Consider the following 18,085-nt stretch of genomic DNA (forward strand, 5'->3'; position numbering starts at 1 on the left):
TTTTATTTAAAATATTACGTCATATACCACCACAAACACAATTGACATGCAGATTCCTGGTAGGACTTTCCCCCCTTAAACAAGATTTAGCTCTGGGTTATGAAGCAGTGCTGTGCTTGAGTACCCACTGTGTACAACTACCAGCTAGGGCACAAAGGTACCACTTTAGGTCTCTGAGGTTGGGTACCACACATAGCTGGCATTCCAAGCATTTAACCAAAAAGAAGGAAACAAGAATACACTTGAAATCCCCTATCTAAAATATGTAACAGCCTCTTGTTCAGGTTGTAATACAAGCACACAATGCAAATCACCTATTCACATATAATTAAGCAATAAACCATTATAGTAATTTTACAATGTTGTTTGGCACAACACAAAATCATCTTAAAAACACAGCTTCTTTATATGCATCAGAGAACAGACACTGCAATTAAAAACTGAACATGTCTGTTCAAAATAATGAGTGAGCCGAGCGAGTGTCACGGCACAAACGCAGCAGGAGTCAGATTACATTCATCACGAGAGCTGAGGTAAGAGCGGGCGCGGCATACATTCACAGCGCGTGTTCAGTCTGGCGCGGTTTCAGTTCACGATTTTGGAAGCTTAAATTTGATAGGAATTAATTTGAAAGTTGAAACACTCACTTTGCTCCGCACCGCTCCGTTTACACGAATGCCTGCAGCGGGCCGAGCACGATCATATGAATATACTCCCGGGTTTCTACTGATACAAAGCCATATGTTAAATCGCTGAAGTAACCCTTTAATTAAGTAAGGTTGACATGCTAAGTACATTTTTGTTCAAAAGATTGTGGTCTGTAAAATGTTTTTGAAAGAAGTCTCTTATGCTCATTAAGTCTGCATGTATTTAATCAAGAATGACAAAGTAATATTGTGAAATATTTTTACAATTTAAAATAAAATAAATAATTGTTCTAGTCTTCATTGTCACATGATCCTTCAGAAATCATTAGAATATGCTTCTGATTGTTTTAAATAAATAATTAAATAACAGATAAACAAGATAACTGATTATATATATAATCAGGTGGTATAATCAGGTATAATCAGGGCATCTTGTCCAGGTTAATTTTAATTATTATTATTTTTTATTTTTTTTTGAGCCATGAATCTATTTCTAATAGGAATCAAAGCACTTTTGCCGCTGGGTACTTTGGATATGACATCATGACTTGTCATGCTTGCTCAACTGACATTTTAACAGAATATTCTCAGATGCTGCACTTCCCTGAACCCTGTACTACTGCTCTCTACTACCTATATGCGGTTGCACTATGCTCTATTTATCCTGCAAGCAAATTATCTTTAAAAATAATTTGTTAACATTTATGCATTAGGATTCATAAACAAAAAATGAACAGTGTTACAGCTTTTATTAATAGTAATATAGATTATATAATATAATTTATACATATACTACTATTCATTGTTAATGTTTATTCATAATACATTAGATGTGCAGTACACTAATAAACCATTCCAAACACAGCCAGATTAATCTGGTCATAGGAGGGCATTTGATAAACAACAATGGCATGGGATGTTTGTTAAGACATGGAGTATTAAAATTGCATAATCGGTCTATATTTCAGTTGTCAGTGCTTAGCTAGGAATCAATGTGTAAGCTCATGAGAGTAGAAAGGGCTATTTGTGCCAATTGTTTTAAAATTATATTACACTGATAATCTGCTCACATGACAGAGTTATGTTACAGCGACAGTGAAAGCAAGAACAACTTTGATGGAAAAGATAATGCTTTACCAAGTAAATTCACACTAGATTTATGGCTTTAGTGCAAACTATTAGTTCTAATCAAAGCTCATGTTTCACAGAAAATGACTAATCAGTGTTTTGTTAACCTGAACTCTAAATTAATTACTTTGAAGCAGCTTAGTGAAAAGAACTACTGAAATTCCTAAATTGTGAAATCTATAACCCTCTTAGAGGACGTGCAGCCTTCCAGCGAATCTGAAAAGTCCGTGATGATTCAGAGCTGTGGGGGCGTGTGCAGGTAAAGGTACGGCATGCCCTGAGGATTCTGGAGGCAGAAGACAGACAGGAAGAGGGAGGGACTCGGGCGTCACAGTAAACAAATCAGCACAGGAAACAAGGGATTCATCAGCCAGTCAGATCCTGAGTAACAGTGCAAAAACTAGGGAGGGGAATAAAAAAAGAGACGAGACTAATAAAAGACTGACACCATATACTTAAACCATAGAGACAAACTACTGTATCTACTGTAGGGCCACCATGGCTCTAACCTACTCTTCTGTTCCCATCTATGTGCAGTTTTCAAGGGACAAGTACATCATGGATGGACCACCAGAGAAGCTTCGTAGAGAACTAGAGGAAGAACTGAAACTAAGCAGTGAGGAACCACGGAGCCATGCCTGGTATCACGGAGCCATCCCTAGACAGGTACAGCTTTGCTGGGCATAAGAGGAGGGAGAGGAGTGGGTGATCATTATCGGATAACGTTTGTATTGTAGATGATCTCTGTAGTGAGTAGCTGTTTCTGTCATTAAATATAAATGTAGAGTTACAATGCCTCTGAAATATTGTTTGACAGTTGAATCTGGTAGACAGCAGGGATCTTTCTGCTGTCAAAGCATAGCTGAAGTCACACTGAAGTCATGCCTGTATCTGGCACTCAAACATTCACTTTCTTTGTATAAAAAGATAATGAAATAAAGGCATGTGGCCATGTTTGCTCCAGCTAGAGCCTAGAGTAAGACTTGATTAAGTGAAGAAATACACTGAAGATATGACTTGCATTAGATGTTCTTAATGCTAACTTGCTAAATTTACAAAAAGTACTGTGGATAGTACCATGGTACTATGATATTCCATCTAGTATCATTGTTCTTGGATATAAATCATGGTACTGAATGATTACCATATGCATGTACCATATTATATATATATATATATATATATATATATATATATATATATATATATATATATATATATATATATATATATATATATATATATATATATATATATATTTGTACTCCAAATAATAATATAGTAGTATTCTAGCTAATTATAATAATACTATAGTAGTTAGCATGATGAATGTGCAAAAACGTGTTATAAAATTACAATATTTAAAGGTCATGGTAATGCACAATTATTACTTATAATGATCTTGCTAAGATAATGCAACATGTATATACATAATTACCTAATAGGCATGTTGTGCAAAATAATAACTTATAAATACAGTGTCTAACCTTTTAAAATGTTTCTTTGACATTTACCTACAATTTTACTTGCTTGGCTTAAGCATTCAAGCTATTTTTTCTGTGACTGATGATTTGATGGTGGAAGACAAATCCCATTAAACAGATATTTAAGGCATATATACACTCATAATATATGCTACTAACTTGTTTATAAAATATGAAATGCTTTGACAAATCTGTAAGAACATATAATTGAACCAGGAAGCATAGAGGCCTTTGTCATCAGTAGTAGCTGGTTGATCAGTACTTGTTTTGAACTGGTTTAGAGGTGCCAAAAACAGCACAGAACAGAACAGGAAAAGCCACATTCACACCCAGTCTTGCCCAAGATGAAGGAAAACAAAAGATTTAATTTAAACAAAATACAAAATCTGGAATCTGGACTGTATGCTAGAGTGTAGTCAGATCCACAAGACCTTGGATTAGCTTGACAAATAGCAAAGCTAACAATACTTCTAATGAAAGTACATTTCAGAGTGCTTAACCACTATATTTTGGACAGTTCATTAACCCTAAGCTATATTCAAAAACAGCCATCAACAGTTTCTCATTGCGACAGACACCAAAGTGCTGACAGCTACAGATCCGCTCTTAAAAAAACAATGTACCCTGGCTCCTCTTTCCCATGCTCCTTTGCAGGATATGCCCCTGAAACTGACAAGTCGTCTATCAACAATTGTAGCAGAGCAGAGTGGTTAATATAGAGATGAATCATGACTGCTATTTGACCTGAGGTGCATTTATTTAACAACATCATATGATCAGAACTACCAGCTTCCATAGTCAGGCTACTGCTGCTTACACCACAAATATACCAGTCACAATAGAACATTTCATTCATCATGGCTCAACACACCTTATCAATGACCTTAGAATAAAGTTCTTCTGGTTTAGAAGTACAAAGGAATGATATATACATTATATATATATATATATATATATATATATATATATATATATATATATATATATATATATATATATATATATATATATATATAAAGATGGATATCTAAGAAAAAGAGGCCACTTAAAGAGTCACTTTAAAAATCTATTTAACTAGATTAGACTGTCTAAATATTCATAAATATAACAAAAGGTGCCCTTAAAATATCTGTATTTTCTACATGTATAGTACATTACCTATCACTGTCATCAGGAACCTGCAGTGATGCATTGATTCATTTGTTATTTTGAGTGGTCCTTGGATCACTACACACCCTGTGATTAAAAATGTCCCTCTTCACAAAGCCCCTGACAGCACAGTACAGGTCGTCCTCACACACGTGTCTTTCAGCGGGACGAGTCTGACCTGCTCAGCTGAAGTTAAACAAACAAACTACAGACAGGGGAAAAGGAAAGACACACATATAATGATTGTACATGTATCACTTTATGACCAATGCTGTGAAGTGACCTGTGCTTAATTTCAAAATGGAATGTTTTGTGGAAAACTGTGTGTGTGTGGTGGGGGGGGATAGATGGTAAAAGATGAAGACTTATTAATTTTAGACGACAATGTTGGCAGCAACCTGTGAAACTACCACAATCAAATTAGCATATTTGGACAAACACAATGCACAGCCATAACTATCTAAGCATTTCTGTACAGCGAACTGTAAACTCTTTTAGCTGCTGTTTTATACCAAAAGACAGGCCTGAGAAAAGCTGTTTAGCACAACCATGAAAACAGTCATAAACACTCCGCGATTCTAATCAGACTTAATGACTCTTTTCCTGGTGCCACTGCTGATCTATTGCTCCGAACACACATGCTATGCTAACATTGATTTATTAGTGTTTGAGCGCCCTGTGAACACATAGTGGGAAGTAATATGAAAAAATGACACAAACTAACGTAAAACTTATCTAATCTTATATAAACAAATAAACTAAACATAATGATGTATTAAAATTAATAAGGAGCTATATATATATATATATATATATATATATATATATATATATATATATATATATATATATATATATATATATATATAATATTAACACACACACACACACACACACATACACAGAGTCACACACATACATACATACACTATATTGCCAAAAGTATTGGGACACCCTGCCAATTATTTGAATTCAGATGTTCCAATCTCCTAGCCTGACAGGCCAGACCCACATCAGACCCCGGTTGCCTCGCTGTATCATCAGACAATGACTTGTAAGGCAGCGTTTTGTGCATGAAGGCATCTCATGAAACTAATTTCGGACAGACTCCTAAGGCAGTGTAATAGTTTAATGATCTACAGCAAAATAGAGAGAGCTTTGGTAGAATTTTGGGGTGGGGTCAGCGCATGCTGAGGTTCATGAGGTTCCAAACTTCATTGGGCCTTTAGATTAGCTCAAAAACAGTGCGTAGAGAGCTTCATGAAATTAGTTTTCATAGCCAAATGCATAAAGCCCATAAAGACATGGATGAGTGAGTTTGGTGTGGAGCAACTTGACTGGCCTACATAGAGTCCTGACCTCAACCGACAGAACATTTTGGGATGAATTAGAGCGGAGACTGCCAGCCTTCTCATCCTTCTAGGCCTTCTCATCCATTATTGTACACTGATTTTTCTGCTCTCTAGAGTGATTTACACACAGATTCATTAATATTCTAAACGTTCAGTTTAGAGAGGCAGTCCATCATTCTAAACTGCTTGAATGCACTGTTGATCCACAAAACAAGTAATATCTAGGTCATGCCATGTATCACTGTCATAAAATTAGTTCTATAATGTTTGTTGAGGATTTATACATAATCCGGTTAGACAGAATATCATAAGTGCAAAGCTACATAAGAATGTAAGAGCAGAAGAGCATCACAACCTAATGTCTGAGCTTGTTCAACCAGCAAGAGCACCACAACCTAATATCTAGGCCAAGATCCATCTTGCAAAATACTTGACGCTAAGGAGAAAGGAAAATACTATAAATATATATAAAAAGGGGGGGAAAAGCTATCACATAAACAATAAATATTGTGTGTTTTTGAATTGAAGGTGGCTGAAAACCTGGTCCAGCGTGATGGAGACTTTCTGATCAGAGACTCACTGTCCAGCCCGGGAAACTATGTCCTCACCTGCCAGTGGAAGAACACTCCTCAACACTTCAAAATTAACAAACGAGTAGTAGCCATGAATGAGGCCTACTCACGTGTGCAGTACCTGTTTGAGAAGGAGGGATTTGACAGTGTCCCCGCATTGGTGCGATACTATGTGGGCAACCGGGAGCCGGTATCTGAAGTTGTGGGAGCGATTATCTTTCAGCCAATCAACAGAGCTCTGCCTCTGAGATGCCTGGAGGAGAAATATGGATTTGGAAATATACGCATAGAGGCGGGATACTCCGAGAGAAAGAGCCTGCCTTCCAAACGGTTGAGTCTGAATATCATGAACGGACACACCCAAGATCACTCCCTCAATCGTGGGAATCTCCTCAGGTGAGAGAAACACCATCCTATGGCCCTTTCCACTATTATTCATTACCACACATAACTGCCAAGAAGAAATGCTTCGAGAGCCTTTTGAATCACAAATGCAAGGAATTAGGAGAGATTAATCATTTTACTCATAATAGGACTGAACATTTACTAATTACAGAATTTAATTCTCAGATTCTGTATTTAGGCAATTTGTAATGCATGTAATTTAGCTGTCCAAAAAAAAAAAAAGGATCCTTTCACATAATTCGTTCCTTTCACATTTTCAACACTTGACTACAGTAAAATATACAATACATATTTAGTGGTTCCATTAGTAAATGTTAGTAAGTGCATTAACTAAAATGAACTAACAGTGAACAATTCCTTAGTTACAATATTTATTAATCCTTGGTAACGTTAGTTAATAAAAATACAACTTTTTTTTTTTTTTGTTAATGTCAGTTCAGGTTCATTACATAATTATTAACAGATTTAAAAAAATGACAGATACAACTTTAAAATGTATTAGTGAAGGATGAAATTAACATTAAGTAGGATTAAATGACTTATTGTAAAGCGTTACCAATTTAGATCATGTGAATTAAATCACGTTTAACCTATATTTTTAAGCTTTGTTTTGCTTTGACTGTCCTCACTATCTGAATTAGAAAAGAAACATAAAAAAAAATAAATAAAAAAAAACTAGAAATACAATGTAATAATGTTTGCATGATATAATTGGGGTCTATTTTGACAAATGACTAGTCATGAATTTACAAATTACCCTAAAATCTATACCATAAAATGTATATAATTTTGTCAGCAATTATTGGGTCTAGTGGTGTGATTTGGAAACTCAGTTATTTAATGGAAATCTCTTGGAAATCCTTGACGGTTTTGCTCAGTAAAAAAAGGCATTTTTCAAGGCATTTGTATTATTTATGTGGAACTACTTATATTTATTTATTCAGTCCTGCACTGTGACATCTCCACATTTGTAGCATTAAATAAGTGAAAGTTCTACTTATTTGTGCAGACTCAGCATTTGGGAGCCCTAACTTTTGGAAACGATGTGTCAAAATAGCTTACATCCTTATCAATTTGACATTAAAATGATTGTGCAGGTTGCATGACCTCACATTAATAAGAGACTGCATGGGATTTGCACTTTTAAAAATTCATATCACACCGCAGAACCTTTGAAAACTCAACTTTGTCATCGTACTCTAAAAGATTGGTAGAGAAGACTTTAAGTGACCTGTCTTTCTCCTTCACAGCAACAAAGATAAGTGTGGGAGTCAACCAGCATGTCTGAACCACGTTCAGGAGAGGAGACGGCCACTGAAGACCCATCAGTCAGAGAGCTTCCTCCCTATCGGTGAGTGCCTGTCAGCTCTCATCCTCCTTGATACCCCGTCACGCCTCCAACCCTCCGGTGATATGCACGTCAGACAGTCCTGAAAACCAGTCATCTTTCTCACATTCACTTTGTGTCAAAGAGAAAGTGATTCTCAAAGTCAAGCTGTCGTCCCCGCCTTTGAAATCCACTTTCTGTTACTGAGCGTTCAATGTGTGAAATGAGACGTGGGATTGAAATGCAAAATAAAATGTTTTGTGGAGAAGAATGAAAGTGGGGATGGAGATAATTTATGCCTGTGTCAGTGGAATAAATATGGTTATGCACAAAATGCAGCTTTGCTGTCCATGTCAGAAGCTAGAGCGCTGAATCTGCTTTGCCGTGCAGAATGCCAAAAGAAAACTTCCAAAAGAAAATGTCCATCTACAACATATTGTCTATTGAATTGATTCAAATGGTGGTGATATGTTTATGAATAAATTCCTTTGCTTTCAGGCTTTAGGCCCCAGGCTCAGGTTCAGCATATGGAACACCAGTCGTGCCCCAAATCCCCAGTTTTCCGAACAGGAAGCGAGCCAGCTCTGAGCCCCACAGTGCCACGCAGAATGGCCTTTGACACCCAGCCTGGCGAGGCCATTCGTGGATCTGACAGCCAGCTGTGTCCCAAACCGCCCCCTAAACCCAGCAAGGTTCCCACTATAAGAGTATCCTACACCCCGGGCCTGAAATCTCTCGCCCCACCAGTCCCCCCCATAAAGCCCCAAAAAAAGCGACCTTCATCTCAGCAACGTCAGCAGTCGGGGAGCTCATCGAGTCCGGAAGTAAGCTACTGTGAGCTGAGTCCAAACAGCCCTGCTGACTGGGAAAGGATGAATAACTCACATGCTAACAGCTATGTGGAGAGGCTTAAGACTGACGAGGTGTTAAGGAGAAGTGATAGCAGCATTAAACTAGATCGTAGCTCCTACCATAACGCCATTGAGGCCCTAGAACACGACAGTGACGAAGACAACGAGGAGAATGTGGATAAAGAAGAGGATGGCAAGAAAGGTTTCCAAAGGCCTGTGTTTGAAACTGAATCGGCATTCAAACCTGGTGACGTCAACTTCCGGCTTCTACCATCGGAGAACAAACCATTGGAGATGACAGTACTAAAGAAATCCAAAGAGCTGCTCGTCAGTCAGGATCCAAAGACCATTGCCAAACACATCCTGCAAGCAGACTGCCAGGTAAGATTAATTAGTCTTTAAAGTCAACATAACATTTTAATTGTTACATTTTTTTTTTCAATTTGGTAACATTACTTAATGCATAAATTACTCATTATTCATTTGTTTGTTCATAATACATTAAAGGAGGAATAGTTCACCCCAAAAATACAATTGTCACCCTCAAGTTGTAGGAGTTTCTTTTTTCTGCTGAACACAACAGAAGATTTTTTGTTTTTTTGACATTATTTTTGGTAATCAGATAGTTGACAGTAGCACTCAATGGCCATCACCAACTGTCTGGTTAACAACATTCTTCAAAATATCATATTTTGTGTTCAACAGAATAAAGAAACTCATATACTTGAAACAACATGTGGGTGAGTAAATGATGACACAATTGTCATTTTTAGATTAACTAAAAAAAATGTTTTTATATGTATAGTTTATGATACCTGATGGATTAATCAGTGTTAACAAATTGGACCTTAATTTGCAATAACCAAATAGCTATTTAAACATTGTTTTAGGAAACTTACTGGTGTCAAAACGGTACTTTAAAGGGATAGTTCACCCAAAAGTGAAAATTTGATGTTTATCTGCTTACCCACAGGGCATCCAAGATGTAGGAGTCTTTGTTTCTTCAGTAGAACACAAATTAAGATTTTTAACCGTTGCACTGTGTCAGTCATAAATGCATGTCAATGGGGTGCAATTCTACGAGAGTAAAAAAACAAAACATGCACAAACAAGTTCATATTAAACCCTGCGGCTCGTGACAACACATTAAAACGATTGGTTTGTGTGAAAAACTGAACAGTATTTATATAATTTTTTACCTAAAATACAAAACTCTGTCCAACAGCCGTGAGCGCAACAACACTTGCGCTGGGTGAGATGAAATGTACACGATATGGCATATCTCAATGGGATAAAAGCGGCGGAAGCGATGTCTCACGCAAATTGTACGCCATATTGTGTATTTTGACCTCACCCAGCGGAAGTGATGGCACGCGCGCAGCTGTTTGACATAGTGTTGTATTTGATGTTTAAAAAAAAAAAAAAAATACTGTTGGTTTCTCACACAAACTGATCATTTCATATCTTAAGACATCAATGTGTCGTCACAATTAGCCTAGAAATCTAGACGCACCCTAGCCGCAGCAAATCTAATCTGCCGCAAGTGTCATCTAGCAACTCTCAATACATTTCTGAGCTGTAAACGCCAAACTCTGGTCGGGCCAATCACATCGTGTATAGAGTCGGTGGGCGGGGCTTAACATAATGATGGCAGAGTTGCGCTTGCGTGCTACTAGTTAACACAGTTTTTCGAATCAGTTTTGACAGCAACTCTGGAAGACAGAGTTGAGCTTTTCTCTGAGAAAAGAACAAAGAACGGGAACAAAGAACGCGAATGTTTAATCTGAGAACTAGCTTCGCTTCACCTTCGTTGCTCTGGTTGGTAGTAGCGATATCCAATTGTGTGCACGCCGTGCAGAGGGAGTTTGAAAGACAACCGTTTATCCCGCCCCTCGGATTGAGCCCTGTCTATGGTGAGTTTCCAGACCAAACATCTTGATGTGGGTCTGGCTTGTCAGGCTAATGCATTATATGACTGACACAGTGCAACAGTTGGAGTTAAAAATCTTCATTTGTGTTCTACTGAAGAAACAAACACACCTACATCTTGGATGCCATGGGGGTAGGGAGATTAAGTTGATACATTTCTTTCAGGAAATTTTCAAAAGAACAGCACTTAAGCATGCCTACACATTAAAAAAGTTATTGATATTAAAAGCTCATATTAGCTACATTAATTGCACAACAGATGATCTATCACAGATAGCTTTCACTTTCAAAAATGGGAGGGAGAGGAATAAAGAAAGAAATTGAAACAACAAAGGAGAAAATCAAGAAAGATGAAAACAGAACTAGGGATAGCCATCCACACCCACTTACTGAATACAATCATGACCGACAGGTCTGTAATTACGCTCTTGTTATGTGAGTCAGCCTTTTCTTTAGGTTGAAGACTGGTTCTTCCAGCCAACCTGAGGACAAGACCACAGTCGTGCCTCACAGCAGAGGCTAAATGTAGATGAATCCAATTAAAAATGACCCAGAAAGCCTCTTATACATGTGACTGTCCTTTTCTTCACATTTCTTTCTGCTTCTGAAAGAGGCTCCAGATTGTTGTTTGTGTATTTGGGAATTAAATCTTAAACTGGCTGATCATGTCAGTCACAGGACCAATATTATGGACAAAAAACATCCAAATTTAGAAACCTTTTACACTTCAGATTAGTGCAATACTTTTGATTCTGGATGGTACTACATTTGATGCAAATGCTGTGTGTGCATTTTATAGGTTGCTAGGATACTGAATGTTTCTGAGGAGCTGAAAGGTCAAATGGGTGTGACCTCTGGGCTGGAGCTGGTGACCCTTCCTCATGGGAGACAGCTGCGGCAGGACCTCATGGAAAGGTAAACAGATGCTGACAACACGTGATCTATAAAGCAGATTTCTGATGATTCATAAGGGCAGACAACTATTTCAGAGAAATATTGACTCTTTGAACATCTTACATACGGTATCTTACATAAGTAACCAAGCAGAGTTTATTTGCAGTGGCAATGACCAAAATCACAGACATATAGGTCACATTTAACATGCATGGCTGGCTCTTCTTAAACAGGCATAACACCATGGCAATTGGAGTTGCTGTGGATATCCTGGGGTGTACAGGAAGTCTGGAAGAGAGAGCGGCCACCCTAAACCGGATCATTCTGGTCGCTCTAGAGCTGAAAGACTCCATGGGAGATCTGTACGCCTTTTCCTCCTTAATGAAAGCACTGGACATGCCTCAGGTACCCAACAGCTCCTTCTATCTGCCACTCTCGGTTGACTTCTTTTTCCTCTGTGCTTTAATCTGTGTGATCTTTCTTGTATGAACAGATCACCAGACTGGATCAAACGTGGACTAGCTTGCGAAGGAAGTATACACAGACTGCCATTATTTATGAGAAATCTTTGAAGCCATTCTACAAAGGACTCTATGAAGGAAATGGTGAGTTTGCGACAAAAAAGCATGCTTAAAATGCCCTTCATACAGTAGGTCGCCTTTATTTAAGTTCTTGTTCTTGTCTTTCCAGCTGAACTCCCACTGAGCAATGCCAGCGTTCCTCTGCTAATGCCGCTGCTCACCTTGATGGAGAGGCCTGCAGTCACCTTCGACGGGATGGACGTCTGGGAGAACAACGACCAAGGCTGCGAAATCATGTTCCGGCATCTGGAAGGAGCTCGCGCCGTCGCACGCAATGCGGACACATACACCTGCAATGCACAGCGGATCCTCCAGGGTAAGTCAAGGACATTACAAGACATTTGAGGAGGATTATGTGGTGCTTTACAGTAAGTGAATTGGTGAGAAAAACACATTGAGATTGATGAAATTATTACATGTTGTAATAAATGTAAAAAAATCAAAACTTATAAATGAAAATTAACTAAAACGTGTAAAAAAATAAAAACCTTTTACACTACACAAGTATCTTAAATTAATAATGACCAATACATAGCATTTATTAAGGTTTTTTTCTGTATGCGGTATACTAATAAACTTTTAGGATTTCAAATTGTATAAATTAACATTATCATGTAAACTACCTATATACTAGCCTGATGTGGTCATACTCAATTCTTGTCAGAATATGAGTGTGAAACATCAGGAAAGACATCAATTGGATAGACCTACAACCAATCAGAGCAACGAAGCGATGCATTCTCAAATGTCAACATAGTTCAACTGCACTGTGTTGCCAAGTCCGCGTTTTTTTCTCCGCGGGTTGTTTTCTATGTCCGCAGGTTGAAGCAACTATTATGTGATATATAGACCCATGAGTGCAAATTTTAGCAGGCAAAAATTTGAAAAAATATAATCCAAGCTCCTTTGATGACGTGCATGATTACGTTACTGTTGATCATCTGTCCGTCATCGTCTAAAGCCCGCCCTGATTATTTCATTAGTCCGAACAGTTTCTGTTCGGGGATAATTACTCCTCTATGGAGCAAGGCCAGACCGAACTGCCCGTCCTAAAAAATGTGTGGGCGGGGCTAAGTTCGGCTGGCATCCAGGCTAGCTATATACAGCATGTTATATGCATATGTTTGGGACAGAGGGGAACACAGTCACATTTGCAGCAGATATAACTTATGCTGCCCATCATAAATCAAAGCTCAAGACAGACAGGGGTCAGAGGAGAACACCAGAAAAGGCGACAGAATGGACGATATTCATCTGTTTTTGCGATACACGAGCCACGGTTCAGTTTTTAAGCAGGACATTAATCCAGGAATCTAATCCACTTTGTCTGTGATAAAGTATGCAAAAATGTGTGATCAACTCTACAGTAAGCAGAAAGCCGCATTGCTGCATGAAGTCAAACAACTAACGGCGGTTTCACACTGTACGCGCAAGCAGGAGCAGCACAACGGGCGCACGCTGCTCCTGCTCTCCATACAGAGCTTCTGCGCAAAAAAAAAAGTGTGAAAAAAGCAGTGTGAAATCGCCGTTAGGCGTTTGACTTCACGCAGTGCTGCAGCAGATCGATCATCAGTTGTCAACCGGACAGCTTTTATATACTTTATCACAGACCTAGTTTCATTTCATAAAGCAACAGAAACACTTTTCATGTCCTGCTTAAAACAGTGCTACATGTACAAGAATAAAGTACAATGTAAGAATATACTCTTTAAATATAAAATGGGTCTACATATTTCTTATCAGTGTTATTTTGATAAACATGACAATATATCATTATGGTTACATGGAAATAGTTTTTACTGTGTAGATTTGTGAGCATTAGCGGAACTGTCAGAATAAACACGAAACACACACCATCATTGTCATGGGGTGAATGCAGCCAATCATGGAACGGCTGTGTCGTCATCAGAGCTTGTGCAGCCTCTGGAATCTCAAATCGCTCTCCCGATACTCTGATGCCATAAGTCACAGTGACGTGACGTAACGTCGGCACACTCTCAAGTCAGACTACATTTCGAACCGGCAAGTCAAACATACCGCCTGAATTGAGAAAATATGTAGTATGGGACTTGATTTTGTCAAATTGATTGGATCATAGAAAGTTGGGCATTGGTAACTACTAGAAGTAGATCTGAATCGCCATTTGCAGGGAATATATTAAGTCCCAATTTTCCACGTGACACATCATGAAGAGAACAGTCATGGTTCAGAGGGGAAGGGAGGTTAACATTGTTGACAAGTTAACACAAGAATTGTCCATTTTGATTTCATGGAGACTTTAATAATGTTTCATTTTCTCTCCAGACTTCCAACCTAACGATGACATGTTGGAGATCTTGAGGACTGATTTCCAGTTGCGTCTGCTCTGGGGCAGCAGGGGGGCGGCCGTGGACCAGACAGAGCGATACGACAAATTCAAACTCATCCTCACAGCTCTGTCCAGAAAACTTGAGCCTCAAGTCAAACACACAGAACTCTGAATGAGACACTTTGTACAGTATATCAGACATTCTGAGCAAGCAGAAACTGTCCGAACCTCTCTGGAGGCAGGTCAAAGGTCATCTGTACCTTAAAAAAATGTTTTTTTAAAAGGATGTTCTCTAGCAGAATGTGAGCTTCACAATATCACGTGAAGCTTGCAAGTTGGAAGCCATTCATGAGCCTAAATAGCACTTGTATATTGTATATCCATAAGCACCTTTCAGAGGTATGATTGGTGAAATGGGCAGGTACCTGTTTTGCCTTCAAGAAAAGAAGGAACGGTACGTAGAATATATCTAATGGCCAATACATCATCCACACTAAGAAATAAAGATAAAAGTGGAGGCAGAGAGAACACTTCATGAAGTGTATGTATGGGGTCAATTATTTAACATGAAGTGATGGATAAAGCTTGGTACATAAACCGCAAGAATAAACGGTCTTCATTTTCTCGAGGTGGCAAGAACAACAACAAAGTTCAGTCTGGCCAGAACATTCACGGCGAAAGCTGGTGCCGAACTTCTGGGGAGCCCACAGAGGCAAAATTTGTAACCAATCACACAATAGTTGTCGGACACCCACATGAAAAAAGTTCTGCTCAGACGATGTGTCGAGAACAAGCTGCGAGAACTCCCAAAAAAGGACTGAGAGAACAAAATGACGTCATCTTGTTCTTGCCGCCCTGGGAGCGAGAACTTTTTCTCTGTTCTTGCGGTGTATGTAATGGCCTCAAGAGAGGAGTGGAATGATGGAATACACCTTCTAGACAGTTTCAGCACTATGAAGGAACAGAGATAATACAGTTTGTACACTTTTAGAAATGTCATGAAACCCATTGGTCAAAGCAGTGTTGATCTGTTTAAACATCCCACATGGAAAAGAATGTACATAATCATTAGTGAACGCATGTGAAGGCTTGTTTGTGTAATATATTGTATTAAATATTATTGTCCTGTAAATAGGTCACCCATAAATGAAATATTCTGCAAAATATTAAATAAATATCTAATAAATGGTTTTTAATTGTTGCAGTTTTCATATATGTTAAGGGGTCAGTAAGATTTTTTTATTATTATTCAGCAAAGATGCAATTGATCAAGTGTCAGTAAAGATATTTATAATTTATTTTCTAATTAAATATTTCCATTTCAAATAAACACTGTTCATTTTTAACTTTCTATTCTTCAATATTTTCATTTAAAACAGATGTTTTTTACACAGATAATGATAAAAAATGTTTCTTGAGCATCAAGTCAGCATATTAGAATGATTTCTGAAGGATCATTCTGGAAATTTAACTTTGCAGTCGCATGAATAAATTATATTTAAAACCAGAAAAGTTATTGTACAATCAAATAAAAGCAGCCTCAGTGCCTAAAATGAAAAATCGTCCTGACCCCACACTTTTAAATTATTTTGTGCGTGTGTGTGTGTGTGCACTTGTTTATATTACATTGTGGGGACCAAATGTCCCTAATATAAACCTGAGATCACCTAGGCCCCCACGATGTAAATGGATTCATAAACATACTAAAAAAAATTTTTTTTAATGTAAAAATGCAGAATGTCTCCTGTGATGGGTAGGTTTAGGGGCAGTGACAGTGTAGGGGGATAGAATGTACAGTTTGTACGGTGTAAAATCCATAATGCCTATGGAAAGCCCACAATTCACAAAAACCTAGCGTGTGTGTGTGTGTGTGTGTGATCCTTGATGTATTGCATACAGTTTAGAAACACGGCTCCTGATTAAAAAACACAAAAAAACATCAAAATAAAATAATGTACACTATAGGAAGGTAAACAAAATACAGCAGGCTAAAGGCAAAAGAGTGAAGGACTGCAATAAACAACAGGCAGGATGAACAAGACAAACAGACATAAGTATTTATTTCTCGGTTGCTCTTGCTCCAACACACACCCCAGTATATAGTGGTCAACGTTGTCTCACTGTACAACACATTCACACCAAAGCAAGCATTCATCTGACATCATTCACTCCCTAATAATCCAATTCAAATGCAACAGGGTAAAAAGTGCATCGGTTAAGACCAGGGTCCTACTGAGAACAGAGTTCAGACAAGAAGAAGAACTGGTTACAAAAAGAGTACGGCACGGTTCTTAAAAGCAAAGCCTCGAAGTCACTTGCTTGGTTAAAAAAAAAAAAAAAAATCACAATAAAAACATTCATTCGGAAATAAAGATGTTAATACATAGTTTAATAATAAAAACTAACTAGGTATATACATATGCATATATGCATCCATATGCATACAGTTTTATATGTAAGAATCACATTCACAAACACACGCACTTGAGATCAGATTCCGGAGACGTGTGGTCCTTGTTATGAGGCAGTGAGCATGTTCTTGCACATGTGAAACCAGGAGATGGACAAGAAATGAGCTGGCAGCCCAAGAACGAGCAGTTGTTTTGGGCACAGAGGATCACATAGACCCCTATATGCTTTTAGTTTCCATACAGGGGCCTGTAATTAAGGCAGAGATGATGGGTTGGTGTTCATGGGTCCTCGCTGGCGTGTTCTCTGCTTGTTTTATATGGTGTTGGGTCCCTCTGCTGGTCAAATGCAGAACTGTGCCAGACTCCTTCCATCCACCAGACTTTGCAAAGGAAGCGGGGCCAGTGGGAGGATGTTGCTGTGGGGACTATTGCATTGGCTACTGTTGCACCATGCTTCCTTTATTCTGATTGGTCATGCTTTTGAGATTGATATCATGGTTAACATGGAATGCATCAATGAGGAAACAGTCAAAAGAGAAACGGACACACAAACAAGACATAAGTGGTTAAACCTATCGGTCAGCACGGAATGAGGAACAAAAGGCTGCGGATCATGCAGGTGCTTGTTATGATGAAAATGAAATGACGGTACAGGAAAAACATTCCCCCGAATATGTTAGTGCCAGGCACCGACTCGCTCTGGGTTCACCGTTATTGCTCATCTTTGTCCCATGCCCTCCCAGCTTCCCCGATATCCCTGGAACGTTTGCTGCAATGGAATGATGTTAATGGCCATGACACAAACAGCATGCAAACATGCAACCTGCCCCAACACAATCTCGGTCTTAAAATCGCCCCACCGCCCCACTAACAGACCCACAGCAGTGAGTCCCGTCCACCAAACACCACAGAACCCCACACATCCAATCAGGAACCTGTAGCCACAGAGAGAGAAGAGAGGACAGAGTCATTGACAGGTCCACCGATAACACAGATTGACCAGCGACAGAGACAAAAAGACAGAGGGCGCTAGTGTGCTAGCCAAAC

General features: G+C 38.6%; 2 protein-coding genes across 6 annotated transcripts in view; one reads left to right on the top strand and one right to left on the bottom strand.

Moving 5' to 3' along the window:
• The window catches only part of bcar3 (BCAR3 adaptor protein, NSP family member), a 95,455-nt gene extending 79,637 nt beyond the window's left edge, over positions 1 to 15,818 (top strand). For all 5 annotated transcript variants that reach the window (XM_067414139.1, XM_067414140.1, XM_067414141.1 and 2 more), the window contains 9 exons: positions 2,313 to 2,441; positions 6,289 to 6,728; positions 7,988 to 8,088; positions 8,563 to 9,296; positions 11,644 to 11,759; positions 11,972 to 12,143; positions 12,232 to 12,343; positions 12,429 to 12,635; positions 14,624 to 15,818. In XM_067414139.1, coding sequence (XP_067270240.1) covers positions 2,313 to 2,441; positions 6,289 to 6,728; positions 7,988 to 8,088; positions 8,563 to 9,296; positions 11,644 to 11,759; positions 11,972 to 12,143; positions 12,232 to 12,343; positions 12,429 to 12,635; positions 14,624 to 14,799 — 2,187 coding nt within the window. In that variant the 3' untranslated portion in view covers positions 14,800 to 15,818. The remainder of the gene's footprint in view (positions 1 to 2,312; positions 2,442 to 6,288; positions 6,729 to 7,987; positions 8,089 to 8,562; positions 9,297 to 11,643; positions 11,760 to 11,971; positions 12,144 to 12,231; positions 12,344 to 12,428; positions 12,636 to 14,623) is intronic.
• Positions 15,819 to 16,661: 843 nt separating this feature from the next.
• Positions 16,662 to 18,085, bottom strand: part of fnbp1l (formin binding protein 1-like) — a 60,090-nt gene continuing 58,666 nt past the window's right edge. Inside the window, exon 15 of the mRNA XM_067414148.1 lies at positions 16,662 to 17,973. Coding sequence (XP_067270249.1) covers positions 17,966 to 17,973 — 8 coding nt within the window. The 3' untranslated portion in view covers positions 16,662 to 17,965. The remainder of the gene's footprint in view (positions 17,974 to 18,085) is intronic.

This window comes from Pseudorasbora parva, chromosome 13 (genome assembly GCF_024679245.1).
Source record: "Pseudorasbora parva isolate DD20220531a chromosome 13, ASM2467924v1, whole genome shotgun sequence".
NCBI classification, from domain to species: Eukaryota; Metazoa; Chordata; class Actinopteri; order Cypriniformes; family Gobionidae; genus Pseudorasbora; species Pseudorasbora parva.